The sequence below is a fragment of the Jaculus jaculus genome, chromosome 1 (genome assembly GCF_020740685.1).
Source record: "Jaculus jaculus isolate mJacJac1 chromosome 1, mJacJac1.mat.Y.cur, whole genome shotgun sequence".
Taxonomy (NCBI): domain Eukaryota; kingdom Metazoa; phylum Chordata; class Mammalia; order Rodentia; family Dipodidae; genus Jaculus; species Jaculus jaculus.
The window spans coordinates 241,468,887-241,489,600 of NC_059102.1; the positions used below are offsets into that span (position 1 = coordinate 241,468,887).

General features: G+C 41.1%; 1 protein-coding gene and 1 non-coding gene across 2 annotated transcripts in view; both read left to right on the top strand.

Annotated features, from left to right (window-relative positions):
• Positions 1–14,113, top strand: part of Rspry1 (ring finger and SPRY domain containing 1) — an 89,018-nt gene extending 74,905 nt beyond the window's left edge. The window contains exon 15 of the mRNA XM_045136197.1: positions 12,730–14,113. Coding sequence (XP_044992132.1) covers positions 12,730–12,826 — 97 coding nt within the window. The 3' untranslated portion in view covers positions 12,827–14,113. The remainder of the gene's footprint in view (positions 1–12,729) is intronic.
• LOC123457920 lies at positions 11,940–12,074 on the top strand. The gene has a single exon (XR_006635271.1).
• Positions 14,114–20,714: the final 6,601 nt, after the last annotated feature.

A 20,714-nucleotide genomic window follows, 5' to 3' on the forward strand; every position in this document is an offset into this window, starting at 1 on the left:
TCCTGTAGAATGGGCCTCCAGTCAAATTAGAGAACAGATGGTTTCTGCCATAATGGACATGCCACTATTGCACCCATTTAGTCACTTCGGCCTAGCTGGCCAAATTTAAAGCTTTAAGTCTCCTGTTTTTATATCACTGATGGCTTCTGTCTCCCATAGGGCTGCATGCAGCATAGGATTTTCCAACTTTGTCAGCTGGTCTACAGGGAGGTTTTCAGCTCAGCTCCAGCTTGATTTCTCAGTGACTTTGTAGCCCAGGCATGTGGAGTCTTCAGCAATAGTGCCTTACCATCTATTTCTGGTAGAAAACGAAGAGCCTTGACAATGGCCTGTAATGTTTGGGGGCCACCTCGCTGGCCAACAACTCACTGGGAGATATCCCATCCCTGGCATTGAATGGCTTCTTGGTGTGCCATTATCCAAAAAACATAGATTTCCATATGGCTTAATATACATCTTAAATTTTGATTAACCCTCCCCCACCCTTTTTTTACTCGATCTCTTCCCATTAGCCCATTGCATACCCAGTAATCTGTTCATCTACTTACATATATATAATACCATCCCCTTAAATCCTTCCCTCTCCTCCCTCCCTTATAGCCCCTTTCTAGCTTACTATCCTCTGCTACCAATTTTTACTCCAACTCACAAGTCTAAACATTTGTAGCTAGTATCCTCATAAGAGAACATGTGATGCCAAACTAGCATTTTTTTTTTTTTTCAAGATAGGGTATCACTCTAGCTCAGGCTGACCTGGGATTCATTATGTAGTCTCAGAGTGGCCTCAAGCTCATGGCGGCCCTGCTACCTCTGCCTCCCTAGCACTGGGATTAAAGGCATGTACCACCATGCCCAGCTAAGCTAGCGTTTTTTCTGTTGTTGTTTTTTGGTTTTTGAGGTAGGGTCTCACTCTAGCCCAGGCTGACCTGGAATTCACTATGGAGTCTCAGGGTGGCCTCGAACTCACGGTGATCCTCCTACCTCTGCCTCCCGAGTGCTGGGATTAAAGGTGTGCGACACCACGCCCGGCTTTGAAAAATCTTTTCTTAAAACAAAACAAAAAAAAGATGTAAAAGAAGGCATGCGTGGTGGTACATGTGTTTAATCCCAGCACTTGGGAGGCAGAAATAGGAGAATCGCCAGTCTGGGATGATATCGTGAATTCCAGGTCAGCCTGGGCTTAAGAGAGACCCTACCTGGAAAAACCAAATAAATAAATATTTTAAAAGGATGTAATAGAAGCCAGGCATGGTGGTGCAGGCCTTTAATCCCAGCACTCAGTAGGCAGAGGTAGGAGGATCACTATGCGTTCAAGGCCAGTCTGCAACACCATTGTGAATTCCAGGTCAGCCTGGGCTCGAAAAACCAAAAAACAAAACAAAACAAGATGTAAAAGAAGAGGAAGGGGCTGGGAGATGGGTCACTGATTAAAGGTGTTTGTTCAGTAAGCCTGATAACCTGAACTCTATTCCCAGTGCCTATGTAAAGAGGCACACAGTGCCTTTATGACAGTTACAGGTACTTCCAGGAGAATCCTGAAGCTCGTGGGTCAGTTAGGCTGGCCTTTTCAGTTGCAAAAAGACATGAGACCCTGTCTCAAACTAGACTGGAGAGAAACAACACTCTGAGATTGTCCTCTGACCTCCACATAGCTGCCATGGCACTTGTACATCCATACAGGCAAACACACACATATTTTTTTAATATTTTTATTTATTTGCAAGGAGAAACAGACAGAGAGAAAGAGAGAGGATGGACATGCCAGGGCTTCCAGCTGCTAAAAAAGAACTTCAGACACATGCACCACTTTTACATCTGGCTTATGTAGGTTCTGGGGAATTGAACCTGGGTCCTTTGGCCTTGCCAGCAAGCACCTTAACTACTATGCCATATCTTCAGCCTGCACACACTTATTTTAAAAAGGGAGAAGGTGATGCTTGAAAGATGGCTTAGCTGTTCAGGTACTTGCCTGCAAAGCCTAAGGACTAAGTTTCAATTCTCCAGAACCCACATAAGCCAGATGCACATGGTGGTACATATATACATATGGAGTTTGTTTGCAGTGGCTGGAGGCCCTAACATGCCCATTCTCTTGCCCATGTTTTTTTTCTCTCTCTCTTTCTCGCTTGCTCTTTCTCATAAATAAATAATTTTTTTTCTTTCTTTTCTCAATTTTTATTAACATTTGCCATGATTATAAAAAATATCCCATGGTAATACCCTCCCTCCTACATCCCCCTTTGGAATTCCATTCTCCATCATATCACCTCCCCATCTCAATCAGTCTCTCTTTTATTTGGATGTCATGATCTTTTCCTCCTCTTATGATGGTATTGTGTAGGTAGTGTCAGGCACGGTGAGGTATGGATATGCAGGCCATTTTGTGTCTGGAGGAGCATGTTGTAAGGAGTCCTACCCTTTCTTTGGCTCTTACATTCTTTCCAACACCTCTTCCGCATTAGACCCTGAGCCTTGGAAGGTGTGATTGAGATATTACTCAGTACTCCAGTCACTTCTTTCCAGCACTGTGATACCTTTTGAGTCATCCCAAGGTCACTGGTATCTGAAAAGAGAAGATTCTTTACCCAAAGTTAGAGTAGCGTTAATATAAGGGTATAAGCATAGTATATACACTTATCCAGACATCAGCAGATGTTACACCCCTAGGGCTCGTGACTACCCCTGTTTAAAGTTTTCAGTATTAGGGCTGGAGAGATGGCTTAGTGGTTAAGCACTTGCCTGTGAAGCCTAAGGACCCCAGATCGAGGCTCAGTTCTCCAGGTCCCACGTTAGCCAGATGCACAAGGGGTACACGTGTCTGGAGTTCGTTTGCAGAGGCTGGAAGCCCTGGCGCGCCCATTCTCTCTCTCCCTCTATCTGTCTTTCTGTCTCTGTCTGTCACTCTCAAATAAATAAATAAATAAATTATTTTTTTAAAAAAAGTTTTCAGTATCAGGGATGTATTCCACCCCATGGAGCAGGCCTCCAGTCCAGTTGGAGGGCAGTTGGTTTCCACCATGACAGATGTGCCACTATTGCACCTGTTAGCTCATTTGGCCTGGCTGGCCAATTATAAGGCTTGCAGTGTCCACTGTTGAGTATCTTCACTGGTGGTATCTCTTTCTCCCATTGAACTACATGTAGAATGGCTTCTTCCAGCTTTCTGTCACCTGGTCTACATGGAGGAGTTTATCAGCTCAACTCCAGCAGGATTTCTTAGTGGCCTTGCAGCACAAGTATGTGGAGTCTTCGGCAATAGGGTCTTACCATCAATTCCTGGTGGGAAACCAAGGGCTTCGGAAATGGCCTATAATGTTTTAGGGGCATCAGGGACCTCCCTGACCAACAACTCACTGGAGGTATCCCAGCCATGGCACTTAAAATTTTCTAACAATGATCTATGGACCCTGAGTGTTCCATTGTCTGAAACCAGAGGATCCCATATGATTTACTTGCATCCTCTTAGATTTTGATTAGCCCTCCCTCTACCTTTCCTTTACTTAATCTCTTCCCCTGACCTCACTTTGGGCCTTTTCACCCCCATTAATCTATTTTTCTACTTACATATATACAATACCAACCTATTAAGTACCCTCCTCCCTTCCTTTCTCTTCCCGTTATATCTCCTTTTTAACTTACTGGTCTCTGCTACTGAGTTTTTTCCTTCTCACACAGAAGCCCAACCATCTGTAGCTAGGATCCACATATGAGGAAGAACATGCAGCACTTGGCTTTCAGGGCCTGGGTTACCTCACTTAGTATAATCTTTTCCAGATCCATCCATTTTCCTGCAAATTTCCTAACTTCATTTTTCTTGACCGCTGAGTAGAACTCCGTTGTATAAATGTGCCACATCTTCATTATCCACTCATCACTTGAAGGACATCTAGGATGATTCCATTTCCCAGCTATTATGAATTGAGCGGCAATAAACATAGTTGAGCATGTACTTCTAAGGAAATGGGATGAGTTCTTAGGATATATGCCTAGGAGTGCTATCGCTGGGTCATATGGCAGATCAATTTTGTTTTAGGAACCTCCACACTAATTTCCACAATAGCTGGACCAGATTGCATTTCCACCAACACTGTACAAGGGTTCCTCTTTTTCCACATCCCCACCAGCATTTATGATCATTTGTTTTCATGATGGTAGCCAATCTGAAGAGTGAGAAGGAATCTCAATGTAGTTTTATTCTGCATTTCCCTGATGACTAGGGATGTAGAACATTTTTTAGATGCTTATACGCCATCCGTATTTCTTCTTTTGAGAACTTTCTTTTTTTGGATTTTCAAGGTAAGGTCTCACTCTGTTTTAGGTTGACCTGGATTTAACTGCGTAGACTCAGGGTGGCCTCAAACTCACAGCAATCCTCCTACCTCTGCCTCCCGAGTGCTGGGATTAAAGGCGTGTGCCACCATGCCCGGCTTTTGAGAACTTTCTATTTAGCTCCATAGCCCTTTTTTTTTTTTTCGAAGTGACTTTTTATTTCAATATCATTTTTTATTTGCTTTTATCTTTTTTTTAAAGAAAAAAGTACTACTTTTATTTGTGACTTGATCAGTCTATTCTATTCATCTTTTTTTTTAATTAAAAAAATTTTATTAACATTTTCCATGATTATAAAATATATCCCATGGTAATTCCCTCCCTCCCCACCCCCACACTTTCCCATTTGAAGTTCCATTCCCCATCATATTACCTCCCCATTACAATCATTGTAAATACATATATACAATATCAACCTATTAAGTATCCTCCTCCCTTCCTTTCTCTTCCCTTTATGTCTCCTTTTTACCTTACTGGCCTCTGCTACTAAGTATTTTCATTCTCACGCAGAAGCCCAATCATCTGTAGCTAGGATCCACATATGAGAGAGAACATGTGGCGCTTCATAGCCCATTTTTTAATTGGCTTATTTGATTTCTTATTATTAAACTTTTTGAGTTTTTCGTATATCCTAAGTATTAATCCTCTATCAGATGTATAGCTGGCAAAGATTTTTTCCCATTCTGTAGGTTGCCTCTTTGCTTTTTTCACTGTGTCCTTTGCGGTGCAAAATCTTTGTAATTTCATTAGGTCCCAGTGGTTAATCTGTGGTTTTATTGCCTCAGAAAGTCTTTGCCAAGAACAATATGTTGAAGGGTTTCCCCTACTTTTTCCTCTAGCAATTTCAGAGTTTCAGGTCTGATGTTAAGGTCTTTAGTCCATTTAGTATAATTCTTGTGCATGGAGAGAGAGGAGAATCTATTTTCATCCTTCTACAGATACATATCCAGTTTTCTCAACACCATTTGCTGAAGAGGCTGTCTCTTCTCCAATGAGTATTTTTGGAATTTTAATCAAATATCAGGTGGCTATAGCTACCTGGACTTATATCTGGGTCCTCTATTCTGTTCCATTGATGTACATATCTGTTTTTGTGCCAGTACCATGCTGTTTTCGTTACTATGGCTCTGTAGTATAGGTTAACATCAGGTATGGTGATGCCTCCTGCCTTATTTTTGTTGCTCAGTATTATTTTAGATATTGGAGGTTTTTTGTGATTCCAAATGAATTTTTGGATTTTTTTTTCTATTTCCGTGACGAATGCCTTTGGAATTTTGACGGGGATTGCATTAAATGTGTAGATTGCTTTTGGTAAGATTGCCATTTTCACAATATTGATTCTTCCAGTCCAGGAACAAGGGATGCTTTTCCATTTCCTAATGTTTTCTGCAATTTCTTGCTTGAGTGTTTTATAGTTTTCACTGTAGAGATCCTTTACTTCTTTGGTTAGGTTTATTCCAAGGTACTTTATTTTCTTTGATGCAGTTGTGAATGGGAGTGATTCTCTGATTTCATCCTCTGTGTGTTTGTTGTTAGCATATGTGAAGGCTACTTATTTCTGTGTATTTATTTTGTATCCTGCTACATGGCTGTAGGTGTTTATCAGCTCTAGCAGTTTGCTAGTAGAGTCTTTAGGGTCCTGTATATATAGAATCATGTCGCCTACAAATAATGATAACTTGATTTCTTCCTTTCCAATTCGTATCCCTTTTATGTGTGTCTCTTGCCTTATTGCTATGGCTAAGACTTCCAGTATTATATTAAATAAAAGTGGGGACAGTGGACATCCTTGTCTTGTTCCTGATTTTAGTGGAAAAGCTTCCAGGTTATCCCCACTTAGTAATATGTTGGCTGTAGGCTTATCATAAATAGCCTTTATTATATTGAGATATGTTCCTTCTAATCACAGTCTCTGTAGCACTTTTATCATGAAGGGATGTTGGATTTTGTCAAATGCTTTCTCTGCATCTAATGACATCATATGATTTTTGTCCTTCAGTCCATTTATATTATGTATTAATTACATTTATCGATTTATGTATGTTGAACCATCCCTGCATCTCTGGGATAAAGCCTACTTGCTCAGGGTGAATGATCTTTCAGATATATTCTTGTGTTCTGTTTGCCAATATTTTGTTGAGAATTTTTGCATCTATGTTCATTAGGGAGGTTGCTCTGTAATTTTCTTTTTTTGTTCTATCTTTGCCTGGTTTTGGCATCAGGGTGATGCTGGCTGCATAGAAGGAATTTGGTAGGATTCCTTCTTTTTCTGTTTTATGGAAAAGCTTAAGAAGCAATGGCATTAGTTCTTTCCTGAAGGTCTGGTAAAATTCAGCAGTGAATAATCCATCTTGGCCTGGGCTTTTTTTAGTTGGGAGATTTTTGATAACTGTTCGGAACTTCATGCTTGTTATAGGTCTATTTAAGTGATTAATCTCACTTTGATTTAATTTAGGTAGGTCAAATAAATAAAGGAAATCACCCATTTCTTTCAGATTTTCATATTTTGTGGAGTATATGCTTTTATAGTATGTCCCTATGATTTTTTGAATTTGTCTGGCATCTGTTGTGATGTTACCTTTTTAATCTCTAATTTTGTTAATTTGTGTCTTGTCTCTCTTTCTTTTGGTCAGATTTGCTAAGGGTTTATCAATCTTGTTTATCCTTTCAGAGAACCAACTCTTTGTTTCATTGATTCTTTGGATTGTTTGTTTGTTTGTGTTTCATTAATTTCTGCCCTAAATTTATTATTTCTTCCCATCTACTGATTTGTGGTTTGCCTTGTTCTTCTTTTTCAAAGGCTTTAAGGTGAAGCATTAGGTCATTTACTTGCGACCTTTCTAATTTCTTAATACAGGCACTTGAAGCTATAAATTTACCTCTTAGGACTGCCTTCATTGTGTCCCAGAGATTTGGGTATGTTGTGTTCTCATTATTGCTTGACTCTATAATTTTTTGATTTCCTTCTTGATTTCTTCATTGACCCATTCATCATTTAGTAGTGTGTTGTTTCATTTCCATGATTTTGTGTATGCTCTATAGCCTTTCTTGCTATTGATTTGTAGTTTGATTCTGTTGTGGTCAGATAGAATGCAAGGAATTATTTCAGTTTTCCTGAATTTGTTAAGATTTGCTTTGTGTCCTAATATATGGCCTATTTCAGAAAATGTTCCATGTGCTGCTTAAAATAATGTGTATTCTGCATCATTTGGATGAAATGTCCTGTAGATATCTGTTAGGTCCATTCCTTCTATGACCTCATTTAGTCCAGATGTCTCTCTGTTTATTTTTTCCTGGGATGACCTGTCAATTGATGAGAGTGAGTCTTGAAGTCACCCACTACCGCTCTGTTTGATGTTATCTGTGACCTTAGTTCTAATAGTGCTTGTTTGATGAATTTGGGGGCCCCCATGTTAGGTCCATATATGTTTAGGATTGTTGGAGAATGCCTTTAATCAATATAAAGTAACCTTCCTTATGTTTCTTAACTAATATTGAACTGAAGTCCAGCTTCTCCGATATTAGGATAGCAACCCCTGCCTGTTTTCTAGGTCCATTTGCTTGGAACACCATTTTCCAACCTTTCACCCTAAGATAGTATCCATCCTTTGTAGAAATTTGGTTTCTTGGAGGCAACAAATTGAAGGATCCTGATTTTTAACCCAGTCTGCGAACCTATGCCTTTTGTTTGGGGCATTGAAGCCATTGATATTAAGAGATAATATTGAAAGGTGTATATTCATTTTTGCCATTTTTTCTGTAGTTCTTCCAGTTTTACCTTTGCTCTCTTGTGTTAACTAGCATTTGAGTATTGTTTGTTTTTTCCTGGTTCCTTATATTTGTGCTTTTCTTTTTCTTCAGCATGGAGGATTCTTTCAAGTATTTCCTGTAGAGCTGGTTTTGTCTTCAAATACTCCTTTAGCTTGCTTTTGTCATGGAATGTCCTTATTTCTCGTCTCTTTGAATGGATAGTTTTTCAGGATAAAGTAACCTTGGTTGACAGTTGTTATCTTTCAGGACTTGGAATACATCACTCCATGCCCTTCTGGCTTTTAAAGTTTGTGTTGAGTAATCTGCTGTAATCCTGATAGGCTTGCCTTTGTAGTACCTTGATTTTTCTCTCTAACTGCTTTCAATATTTTTTCTTTGGTTTGTGTGTTTAGTAGTTTGATTATAATATGGCAAGGTTTTGTCTGGCTGGTGTTTTAAAGGCTTCCTCTATCTGCATTGGCACCTCTTTCCCAATCTGGGGGAAGTTTTCTTCTATGATTTTGTTGACGAAGCCTACTATGCCTTTGGAGTGAAATTCTTCTCCTTCTACCAGGCCCTGAATTCTTATGTTTGATCTTTTCGTAGTGTCCCAAATATCTTGAAATTCCCACTCATACTTTTCTATTAGTTTGTCTTTCTCTTTGTTGGACTGTATTAGATCTGCCACCTGGTCGTCTAGCTTAGATACTCTGTCCTCTCCTTCATCTATTCTACTGGTGAGTTTTCCACAGAGTTTTTTATTTCATTAACTGTGCTCTTCATTGCTAGTAATTCTGACTGGTTTTTCTTTATTTTTTCTATTTACTTATTTATATCTAGTACTGACCTCTTTATTTCATTAAATTGTGTCCTGTGTTTTCTTTGATTCCTTTGATTTCCTCTTACATTTCTTTCACTTCTTTGAACATATTCATAATCATTCTTTTGAAATCTTTCTCAGCATTTCCTCTAACTCCTTCTCACTGGAGGTCATTTCTGATGCATTAATACTTTTTGGTGGATTTATATTGTCTTGATTTTTGGTGTTTCTTGTGTTATAATGTATATATTTTTGCATCCTGGAATATTTAATGATTGGATTTTCTACTTAGCTGGGTATTATTAGATGTATCAGACAATACGATGTTACATAACTTCAGGGTAGGAGCTTAAGGTGCTAGGTGTGGCTCTCAGAGTGTCTACAAAAGTGACCCTAGGTGTTGGGTTTGCCTGCTATGAGAGTATTCAAGTAGGTTGAATGGAACAAAATACAGGCAGATTCTAAAATTTAACTAAATAATGTACACTTTCAAGGAAAAGCAATTCAGAGTATTTATCCAATAGTAGGTGTTATGACAACCAGATTCTCTAACTGTCCCTTAGGGTGTGTGGTGCCCCACCCACACCCTTAATCCTGACAACAAGAAGGTTAAGATTTCTGATCTGTTGAGGGTTCCAAGTCATCTTGTGACCAGGTGAGACCCTTCCCTGGTGTAATCCCAGTTACCTCTGCTCCTGTATGTGTCCCACTGTCGGTTCAAGTTGGTGTGGCCGGGTCCCTGGACCACTGTTCTGTTTGTTTGTTTGTTTGTTTGTTTGTTTGTTTGTTTGTTTGTTTGTTTGTTTGTTTTTCAAGGTAGGGTCTCACTCTAGCCCAGGCTGACCTGGAATTCACTATGGAGTCTCAGGGTGGCCTTGAACTCATGGCCATCCTCCTACCTCTGCCTCCCGAGGGCTGGGATTAAAGGCGTTCGCCACCATGCCTGGCTCCTGGACTGCTGTTCTGTTCGCTGGAGCTGGGCACGGGTGGTGGGGGAGGGGAGGCTGCTGATGCTGCTCTAGTTCTCTTGCTGTTCCACGTGTTCTTCTACCTTGTGATCTGCTCCTCCATTGTTCGCTGCCACTCTCCCTTCATGGTTCTTGAGTTTGCGGAGAGCTCCAGTGTGAGTGGAAGCTCCCCTCACCTGGCTTTTCCTGTGGCTCAAGCCGACCCTGGTGGCTTTCTAGCGCACTGTGGCCACGGAGGTGGTCGGCGGACCTGCTGGAGCTGCTTCTGCCGGCCTGTGTGGGCTCTGGATGCTCTGGATCTCTCCTTCGCCACTGTCATTTCAATTTCCTATACACCTCACTTTTTAGTAAAAGTGTGTATTTTGCTGAGCCTTTTCTGACTCCCCCCCCCCCATGTTGCTTTGGGGTGGTACCTATGCCGCCATCTTAACCGGAAGTCCTAAATAAAATTTTTAAAGAAAGCCAGGTATGGTAGCAAGCACTCAGACTTATAATTTCAGCTACTTGTGAGGGTAAGGAAGGAGCATAGCCTAAAGAGTTGAAAGCCAGACTGGGAAACATAGCAAGTCCTTTACTTCAAAGGAAAAAAAGAAAAACAAGAAATAATAGACAATTGAATACATAACTACTTCTTATGTAGGATGAAAGTTCTTAGTACCGTGAGATAAGTTTCCCTAACTTCTAAATTTTGTATCTATATATGTGTGTGTAGGTTGTTTTTATTTTCTAGTAGGGAAATGGGGAGATTAAACAGAATCTCACTCTGTAATCCAGGGTTACCTCAAACTTGAAATGTAGCCAAGGATGGTCTTAAACTCCTGCCTCTACATCCCAAGTGCTAGGATTACATGCATATGCTACCACATTCAGCTACCTAAACTCTTAATTTGGCACATATAAAAAGGACAATATGTTTTTGTTTTTCTGTTTTCTGGAACTAGACATGTAAATTTAAGATATACATATATTTGAGAGAAAGAGGCAGAGAGAGAGAGAGAGAGAATGGGCATGCAGGGCATCTAGCCATTGCAAATGAACTTCAGGTGCATGTGCCCCCTTGTGCATCTGGCTTATGTGGGTTCTGGAGAATCGAACTGGGATCGTTTGGCTTTGCAGGCAAAGGCCTTAACTGCTAAGCCATCTCTTCAGCCCTAGACATGTTAATTTAAAAATGGAAAATAGCCGGGCATGGTGGCACACGCCTTTAATCCCAGCACTCGGGAGGCAGAGATAGGATTGCCGTGAGTTCGAGGCCACCCTGAGACTCCATAGTAAATTCCAGGTCAGCCTGAGCTAGAGTGAGACCCTACCTCGAAAAACCAAAAAAAAAAAAAAGGAAAATAGCCGGGTGTGGTGGTGCTCACCTTTACTCCCAGCACTCGGGAGGCAGAGGTAGGAGGATTGCCATGAGTTCGAGGCCACCCTGAAACTACAGAGTAATTTCCATGTGGTCAGCCTGAGCTAGATAGAGTGACCCTACCTCGAAAAAGCGGGGAAAAAAGGGGGGAAATAGCCTGGCTTGGTGGCACAACCCTGTATCCAGGAGGTTAATATAGGTACATTAGAAATTCAAGGCCTGCCAAGGATATAGAGTGAGTTCAAGGCCAGCCCATGCAATTAATAAGACTCTTTCTCAAAATTTAAAAAAACATGAAAAAAAAAAAGGACTTGGGATGTGCATATCCCAGTGGAGTATTTGCCCAGAATGTAAAAGGCTGTGAGTTCAATTCTCAAAACTTATTTTCTTCAAAAAATAAGTAAAAGCTGGATATGGTTGCACACGCATGTAATCCCAGCACTCAGGATGCAGAAAGGCTAAGGATTGCTTGCAAATTCAAGGCCAGCCTGATGTCATAATGAGTTTGAGGCCAGCCACGGCTATACAGCAAATAATCTGTTTCAAAAAGAAACTAAAATAACAATAATAATAAAATAATAATAAGTCTATCATCCAGCCTTTGTGGATCACATGTATAAGCCCAGTACTAAGGACAAAAGTATCCCCTTAGTTTCCAGGCCAGCCGGAGCTACATAGTAAAAAATAAATGTAAGTATATTAAAAATTATTTTATGTGATTGTTCCTGGTATTGATTGCATTTGTTACTTGTACAATGCAACCATAGACAGTCACACACATCAAACAGATGGTTCCTGCCGACAGAATCTGTATAGTTATCAGATTTTCTGTGCGATGGCTCCATACATTAAAAATTTCAGTGTTTTGGGGCTCATGCCTTTAATCCCAGCACTTGGGAGGCAGAGGTAGGAGGATCGCCATGAGTTCAAGGCCACCCTGCGACTACATAGTGAATTCCAGGTCAGCCTGAACTAGAGTGAGACTCTACCTCAGAAAACCAAATTTAAAAAAAATTTTTTTTTGCTTTGTTTTTTCAAGGTATTTGTTAAATGATACTGGGGTAAATGACTAGCTATCAGAGAAAAACAAATAACATCGTATCTCTGCCTATATTAGTACACTGTACATACCACTTTTGGGGAAGAATGCCCATGAACTTTTACCTATTCCTCAGAAGAGGAAGATGGGGATCAGAAATAGGAGATCTATTTTTTATTTATATATATATACTTCATTCTATTTTCTTTTATATTATTTATTTATTTGAGAGGAGAGAGAATGGCAAGCCATGGCCTCTAGCCATTGCAAACAAATTCCAGACATATGTACCACCATATGCATCTAGCTTATGTGGGTTCTGGGAATCAAACCTGGATCCTGAGGCTTCTCAGGCAAGTGCCTTAACCACTAAGCAATCTCTCCAGCCCTCATTTTGTTTTAAACGATTGCCCATTCAACTAGCAGACTTGTTAATATTAACTGGCATTTATGTCTTTTTCCTCAGCGACCTGTGCATGGATTGTGCCTTGCAACTGGAGACCTGCCCATTGTGTCGTAAAGAAATAGTGTCTAGAGTCAGACAGATCTCTCATATTTCATGACACATGTGAAGAGACATCATGGACCTATTTCTACTCAATTCCAGCCAATGTTGCAAAACAAAGACAAAAACATCTCTAATCAGTTGTACGCACATTAAAACTTATAGCCATGGTCAGATTTTATGCTAAAAATGATAGTTTGTCAAAGACATAATTCTCTTAGAATCTAATCCAACTCGCCAGCCCTGAATTCCTTATAAGGCCAAGGAAAGCTGAATGCTAGCAGCCAGGCCTGTGGTACTTCCATGGAAACAGTTGGTGACAAGGCCCTCCTCAGTGCTGAAACCACACTGGAATTCTACATGTTGGGTTCATTTGGTTGTTTCACACAAGATGTTTTGTGTAATAGTCTACAGCTTTTCTTTTGGGGAGAAGTCATTTTGGACAAGTAAATGACAACGTTTCTGGGTTAAGTATCACTGGTCAGAGAAACACCAGTGTGTTCAGCATGGATATTGCACTGCAAGACTTGAAATCTTTAAAAGTAGAATCACACAGCTCATTACTACAAGCAACATGGAGATCCTGAAAGAAGGTGTACGTGTACGGACTGTACAGGGAAAAAAAAGTTTTTTTTATATTTCAGTGATTCCAAAGAACATTCTAGTTTTTTTTGTCTGTTTGTTTGTTTTTTTACTACAGAAAGTTGGTAGTATTTTCACATTCATGGTATTTCTATCCAATTTCAGTACCCACATTTTGTGAGGAAAATATGTTTTACCAATGCAGGAGGAATTCATAAATTAATTGCAATGTTAGACTGGAGAAAAATTGGCATTTAGGGTACCTTTAAGGTACCATCAAATCAGGTTTTTTTTTGTTTTATTTAAAAACTTTTTAAATCAGTATTGTTTTGGGAAGTAATATACTTTGAAACTCTTGAATTAATAGTCTGAAACAACTCTAGAAGACACTCTGAGAACACATACTCTTGTTTTAAATAGATACATGTTTTGAACTGTAAATTCAATCATGGATTGTTGACTTATGTCTTCATCAAAAGTGTTTATCCCACTCAGGGTCTCTGGTGAAGACCTTCAAGAGTTCATTTGTTTCTCCCAGAAAATTGGAAGGTAGAATTGTAAATTCATGAGACTTATTTTATAATGGTGTACCTCAGCAACTGCCTTTCAATTTATGCCAAGTCCTTACTGAGTTTATACTTGAATAGTAAATATGTCTTCTGAGTTTTATAGTATCTTAAACTCAATGCACATTTTTTTCTTCCCCTCCCCTTCCCCCTCTTTCTTGTTTGTAGTTCATTAAACCTGTCCTTTGCAGAGCTGATTTTCTTCCTGGCTGTACTTGTTGGGGTGCTGGATTTTTTTCCATGTCTCTAGTCTTCCATAAATCCAAATATATATAAATATATATATATATATACATAGTTATGTGTTCTCTTTAGCTTGTGGTGAATATAGTAATTTGCATTGAAAAATAAAACACCTGTTGCAATTTTTTTTACTAAGTTTTTACAACTTTCATTGGTGTCCACTACCAAAGTTCTTACGATTCAGAATAAGAATTAAGTAATAGTGAACATGGTGGCACACACCTTTAATCCCAGCACTCAGGAGGCAGAGGTAGGAGGATCACCATGAGTTCAAGGCCACCCTGAGACTGCATAATGAATTCCAGGTTAGCCTGGGCTAGAGCAAAGCCCTATCTTGAAAAACAAAACAAAAAGAAGTAATAAAGAGCTAGGAAAGTCAGGCATGCTGGTTCGTACCTGTGGTCCTAGCACTTGGAAGGCTAAGGTAGGAAGATTGCCATGAGCCTGGCATGGTGGCACACACCTTTAATCCCAGCACTTGAGAGGCAGAGGTAAAATGATTGATGTGAGTTTGAGGTCAGCCTGGGTCTACAGAGTTCCAGGTCAGCCTGAGCTAGAGAGAGACCCTACCTCAGAAAAATGTTAAAAACAAATTACGAGCCGGGCATGGTGGCGCATGCCTTTAACCCCAGCACTTGGGAGGCAGAAGTAGGAGGATCGCCATGAGTTGGAGGCCACCCTGAGACTACATAATGAATTCCAGGTCAGCCTGGGCCAGAGTGAGACCCTACCTCAAAAAAAAAATAAATAAATAAATTGCCGGGCGTGGTGGCACACACCTTTAATCCCAGCACTCGGGAGGCAGAGGTAGGAAGATTGCCATGAGTTCGAGGCCACCCTGAGACTCCATAGTGAATTCCAGGTCAGCCTGGGCTAGAGTGAGACCCTACCTCGAAAAGCCAAAAAACAAAAAAAAAAAAAATTAAAATTTTTTAAAAAGCCAGGCATGGTAGTACATGCTTTTAATCCACCTGAAAATACATAGTGAATTCCAGGTCAGTCTGGGATAGAGCAAGACCATACCTCAAAAAATTGAAAGAAAAAAAAAAAAAAGATTTACCATGAGTTCAAGGCCAGCCAGGGCTAGAGCTAGAGATGTAGCTGTGTGGCAGATCACTGCCTAACATGCTCAAGACTCTGTTCTGTCCCCAGCACCACAAAGAAAATTGAGAAGTAAGTTCAGTCACTCATTCACTGACCACATTTTCATTGAGCCACTACTTTGCCTGTGTGGTATATAAAGTATCTGTGGAATGGTAGAAGGCAAGAGACAATATGTTTGTGTTTACTGTGATAACTTGCTAGTGCTCTGAAGGAAAAGAACATACTCCTAAGACTGAACAATGTGGTTCTAAAAAGAGTGAGGCAGAACTACTTTAGGTGTTGGCTAGAGTACAGGTGTGAGAGGGTTTGTCAGAAGAGACCCAGGGAGACATAGCAGAGGGACAGAGGTGAGCACCGCACAGCAGAGGTCCTCTCTAAGGAAAGAGCTCACGATGCTCTGGGATCTAATGCAAGGCCTTGTCTCTATGGAAACAGGAAGCAGTGTGGAGAGTAGTGTGCCTCCAGTGTTGGAGATCAGGGACTGCCCATGAAAGCCATTTGAAAAAGGGTGTAATCGATCCTAATTGCAGTAAAATGCAACAGTTTAGCACGGACGTTCTTTGGTAAATATTCTTAAAAGATGGCTCTCTACTTGGAGAATGGAATGGAAGAGTGGGATGAAGATAGAAGAGAAGCAGAAAATGGAAACGCGACCAGTAAGGACACTGAAAATAGTCCAACTAAGATGCCAAGGTAGTTTGGAAACTCGGTGGCATTGAAGAAAAATAGATGGGATTAAAAGATAATGTTGGAGCCAGATGTGGTGACACGCATACCTTTAATCCCAGCACTTGACAGGCAGAGGTAGGAGGATCGCCATGAGTTCAAAGCTGCACTGAGAATACAGAGTAAATTCCAGGTCAGCCTGTGCTAGAGTGAAACCCTACCTCAAAAAACAGCAACAGGGGCTGGAGAGATGGCTTAGTGGTTAAACGCTTGCCTGTGAAGCCTAAGGACCCCTGGTTCGAGGCTCAGTTCCCCAGGTCCCACGTTAGCCAGATGCACAAGGGGGCGCACGTGTCTGGAGTTCGTTTGCAGAGGCTGGAAGCCCTGGCGCGCCCTTTCTCTCTCTCTCCCTCTATCTGTCTTTCTCTCTGTGTCTGTCGCTCTCAAATAAATAAATTAAAAATTAAAAAAAAAAAAAACAGCAACAGGCCGGGCGTGGTGGCGCACGCCTTTAATCCCAGCACTCGGGAGGCAGAGGTAGGAGGATTGCTGTGAGTTCGAGGCCACCCTGAGACTACATAGTGAATTCCAGGTCAGCCTGAGCTAGAGTGAGACTCTACCTTGAAAAACAAAACAAACAAAAAAAAAAAAAAGAAGATAATGATGGGCTTGAGAGACTACTCAGTGGTGAAAGACACATGCTTCAAAAGCCTGACAACCTGAATTTGATTCCCAAGTACCTATGTAAAGCCAGACATGCAAAGTGATGCATGCATCGGGACTTCATTTGCAGTGGCAGGTCTGTCTCTCTCAAATAGTTTTTTAAAAAAAAAAAAAAAAAGATAATCTTGGGGGCTGGAGAGATGGCTTAGTGGTTAAGCACTTGGCTATGAAGCCTAAGCCTAAGCCTAAGGACTCCGGTTCAAGGCTCGATTCGCCAGGACCCACGTTAGCCAGATGCACAAGGGGGTGCATGCATCTGGAGTTCGTTTGCAGTGGCTGGAGGCCCTGGCACACCCATTCTCTCCCTCTCCCTCTTTCTCTCTCTCTCTCTCTCTCTCCCTCTTTCTTTCTGTGTCTGTCACTCTCAAATAAATAAATAATAAACAAAAAAAAATTAACAAAAAAAAAAAGATAATCTTGGGCTAGGAAGAAGGCTCAGCAGTTAAATATGGTTGCTTGAAAAGCCTGTCAGCCCAGGTTCAATTCCCAAGCCACTCAGGTGACACAAAAAATGGTGTAATTCTACCCTGCCCAGCTTTTTACTGGAGAGCTAAGGCTCTTATGTTTGCATAGCAAGCACTTTACTAACTAAACAATCTTCCCAGCCCTTGTTTTTGATTTGTTATTGTTGTTTGCTTTTTGTTTTATGGTGCTAGGAATTGAACCTAACTTTTCTTTCTGCAGCTATAGGCCTTCCACATAAAAGAAAAAGTTAAATATTAAGCCAGGAATAAGTGGCATATGCCTTTAATCCCAGCACCTGGGAGGCAGAGGTAGGAGGATTGCCATGAGTTCGAGGCCACCCTGAGACTACATAGTGAATTCCAGGTCAGCCTGAGCTAGAGTGAAACCCTACCTCAAAAGAAAAAAGTTTTACTGCTGGTAAATGTTAACAGAGGGCCAGAGATGGCTCAGCAGTTAAAGTACTGGCCTGCAAAGCCTAACAACCTGAGTTTGAGTCTCCATTACCCATGTGTAGCCAGATGTACTAGTAGCACATACATCTGGAGTTCATTTGCAGTGGCTAGAGGCCTGGTGTGCTAATATTCATTCTCTGTCTCTCTCTCCACCCTCCCTCCTGCTTTCATCTCTGAAAAAGAAATTTTTTTAATGTGAGAGAGAGAGAATTGGCATGCCAGGACCTCCAGCCACTGTAATCAAACTCCAGACATGTGTACCACCTTGCACATATGGGCAATGTTGTGCGCTTGCATCACCTTGTGCGTCTGGCTTACGTGGGACCTGGAGAGGTGAACATGGGTCCTTAGGCTTTGCAGGCAAAGTGCCTTAACTGCTAAGCCATCTCTCCATCCCTAAAAAAGGAAAATTTTTTTTGTTTTTCAAGGTAGGGTCTCACTCTAGCCCAGGCTGACCTGGAATTCACTATGTACTCTCAGGGTGGCCTCAAACTCAGTGATCCTCATACTTCTGACTCCTGGGTGCTGGGATTAAAGGTGTATGCCACCATGCCCAGCTTAAAATAATATTTATAAAAAATGTTACCAGAGGGAAAGACAAAATTTAAATTACAGCAACTCTCCAGTGATTCACTGGAGAAATTCAAAGTTCTAGCCAGAAAAAAAAAAATTGTAATGAATCTCCACCTTTTTTTTTTAAATTTTTATTTATTTATTTAGCGAAAGAGAGGCAGACAGAGAATGGGTGCACCAGGGCTCTATCTGCTGCACATGAACTCTAGATGCATGCACCACCCTGTGCATCTGCCTTACGTGGGTCCTGGGGAATCAAACCTGGATCCTTTGGCTTCACAGGCATGCACCTTAACCACTAAGCCATCTCCCCAGCCCTCCACCTTTTTTTATTTTTTTATCTAGATGTAGGGTTACACTCTAGTCCAGGCTGACCTGGAATTTACTGTGTAGTCTTAGGGTGGAGTCAAATTCACTGTGATCCTCCTACCTTTGCCTCCCAAGTGCTGGGATTGAAAGTGTGCACCACCATGCCTCCCTCCACCTTTTTACTATTTATTTTTTTCAATTTTTTTTATTAACAACTTCCATGATTGTAAACAATATCCCATGATAATGCCTTCCCTCTCCCCACTTTCCCCTTTGAAACTCCATTCTCCATCATATCCCCTCCCCCTCTCAATCAGTCTTTTATTTTGATGTCATGATCTTTTCCTCCTATTATTATGGTCTTGTGTAGGTAGTGTCAGGCACTGTGAGGTCATGGATATCCAGGCCATTTTGTATCTGGGGGGAGCACGTTGTAAGGAGTCTGTGGTGGTTTGATTCAGGTGTCCCACATAAACATAGGTGTTCTAAATGCTAGGTTCCCAGCTTTTGGATATTTGGGAATTAATGCCTCTTGAAGGGAGTATATTATTGGGGGCAGGCTTATGGGTGTTATAGCCAGTTTCCCCATGCCAGTGTTTGGCACACTCTCCTGTTGCTATGGTCTATCTTATGTTGGTCAGGGGGTGATGTCCACCCTCTGCTCATGCCATTGTTTTCCCCTGCCATCGTGGAGCTTCCCCTCGAGCCTGTAACCCAAAATAAATCTCTTTTTCCCAGAAACTGCTTTTGGTTGGGTGATTTCTACCAGCAATGTGAACCGGACTGCAAGAGTCTTACCCTTCCTTTGGCTCTTACATTCTTTATGCCACCTCTTCCACAACAGACCCTGAGCCTTGGAAGGTGTGATAGAGATATTGCAGTGCTGAGCACTCCTGTCACTTCTTTCCAGCACCATGATGTCTTCTGAGTCATCCCAAGGTCACTGCCATCTGAAAAGAGAAGGTTCTCTACCAGAAGTGAGAGTAGCATTAATATATGGGTATGAACTTAAGAGAAGTGCTTACTGTCCCTCCACTTTTTTTTAAAATGATGTAAAGCAAGAGAAAACAATGATGCCATTGGCAGAGTACTAGGAAATAGTGATTCCACCACAGATACTGAAGCAAGTTTGGCAGCAGAACATGACTTTTGCTGGATTTCAACCATCTTGAATGTGTATCTGTGCAAACAAACTGCATAAGATCTGGCCTTTCCAAGGTAATCCACTATTGATCTTTTGCTGTTGATTCACTTAGAAGTTTATTTTTCCTTGTTTTTAATTTTTATTTATTTATTTATTTGGCAGGGCCACCAGGTCCTCCAGCCACTGCAAAAGAACTCCAGACGCATGCACCCCCTTGTGCAGCTGGCTAATGTGGGTCCTGGAGAATCAAACCTGGGTCCTTTGGCTTTGCAGGCAAACGCCTTAACCACTAAGCAATCCATCCAGCCTCTGTTTTTTGAGGCAGGAACTTACTCTGTAGCCTAGGTAGCCTTGCACTCATGTCAACCCTTTTACCTCAGCCTCCCCAGTGCTTAAACTAAAAGTATGCACTACCACATCTAGCCTCACTTGGATGTTTGTTTGTTTGTTTGTTTGTTTGTTTGGTTGGTTGGTCTTTCCAGGTGTTATCTTGCTCTAACTCAGGCCTGGAATTCACTGTTTCAGGGTGGCCTTGAACTCAGTGATCCTCCTACCTTTGCCTCCTAAGTACCAGGATTAAAGGATTGAGCCACTATACCACCTCACAGTTAGTCTTAATGAAAACTAACAAGGTTTTTAAATGTTTGTTAATGGGAAGACATTTAATAGATTCAAGTCTTTTTTTTTTTTTTTTGAGGTAAATTCTCACTCTAGCCCAGGCTGACCTGGAACTCACTCTATAGTCCCAGGTTAGCCTCAAACTCACAAGTGCTGGGATTAAAGGCATATGCCACCACACCTGGCTTTTTTTCTTATAGCATTTCAAATATTTCAAAACCAATGTAATTTGGAAACTGACACATGCCTACTTACATACCTGTTTTCTTTATCCTCCTTGGTCCTAGAGGCAAGGATTAAAAGATGGTTTTTGCTGAGCATGGTGGTATACACCTTTAATCCTTAATCCCAGAGTTCAAGGCCACCCTGAAACTACATAGTGAATTCGAGGTCAGCTTGAGCTAGAGTGAAACCCTACCTCAAAAAATAAATAAATAGGGCTGGAGAGATGGCTTAGTGGTTAAGCGCTTGCCTGTGAAGCCTAAGGATCCTGGTTCGAGG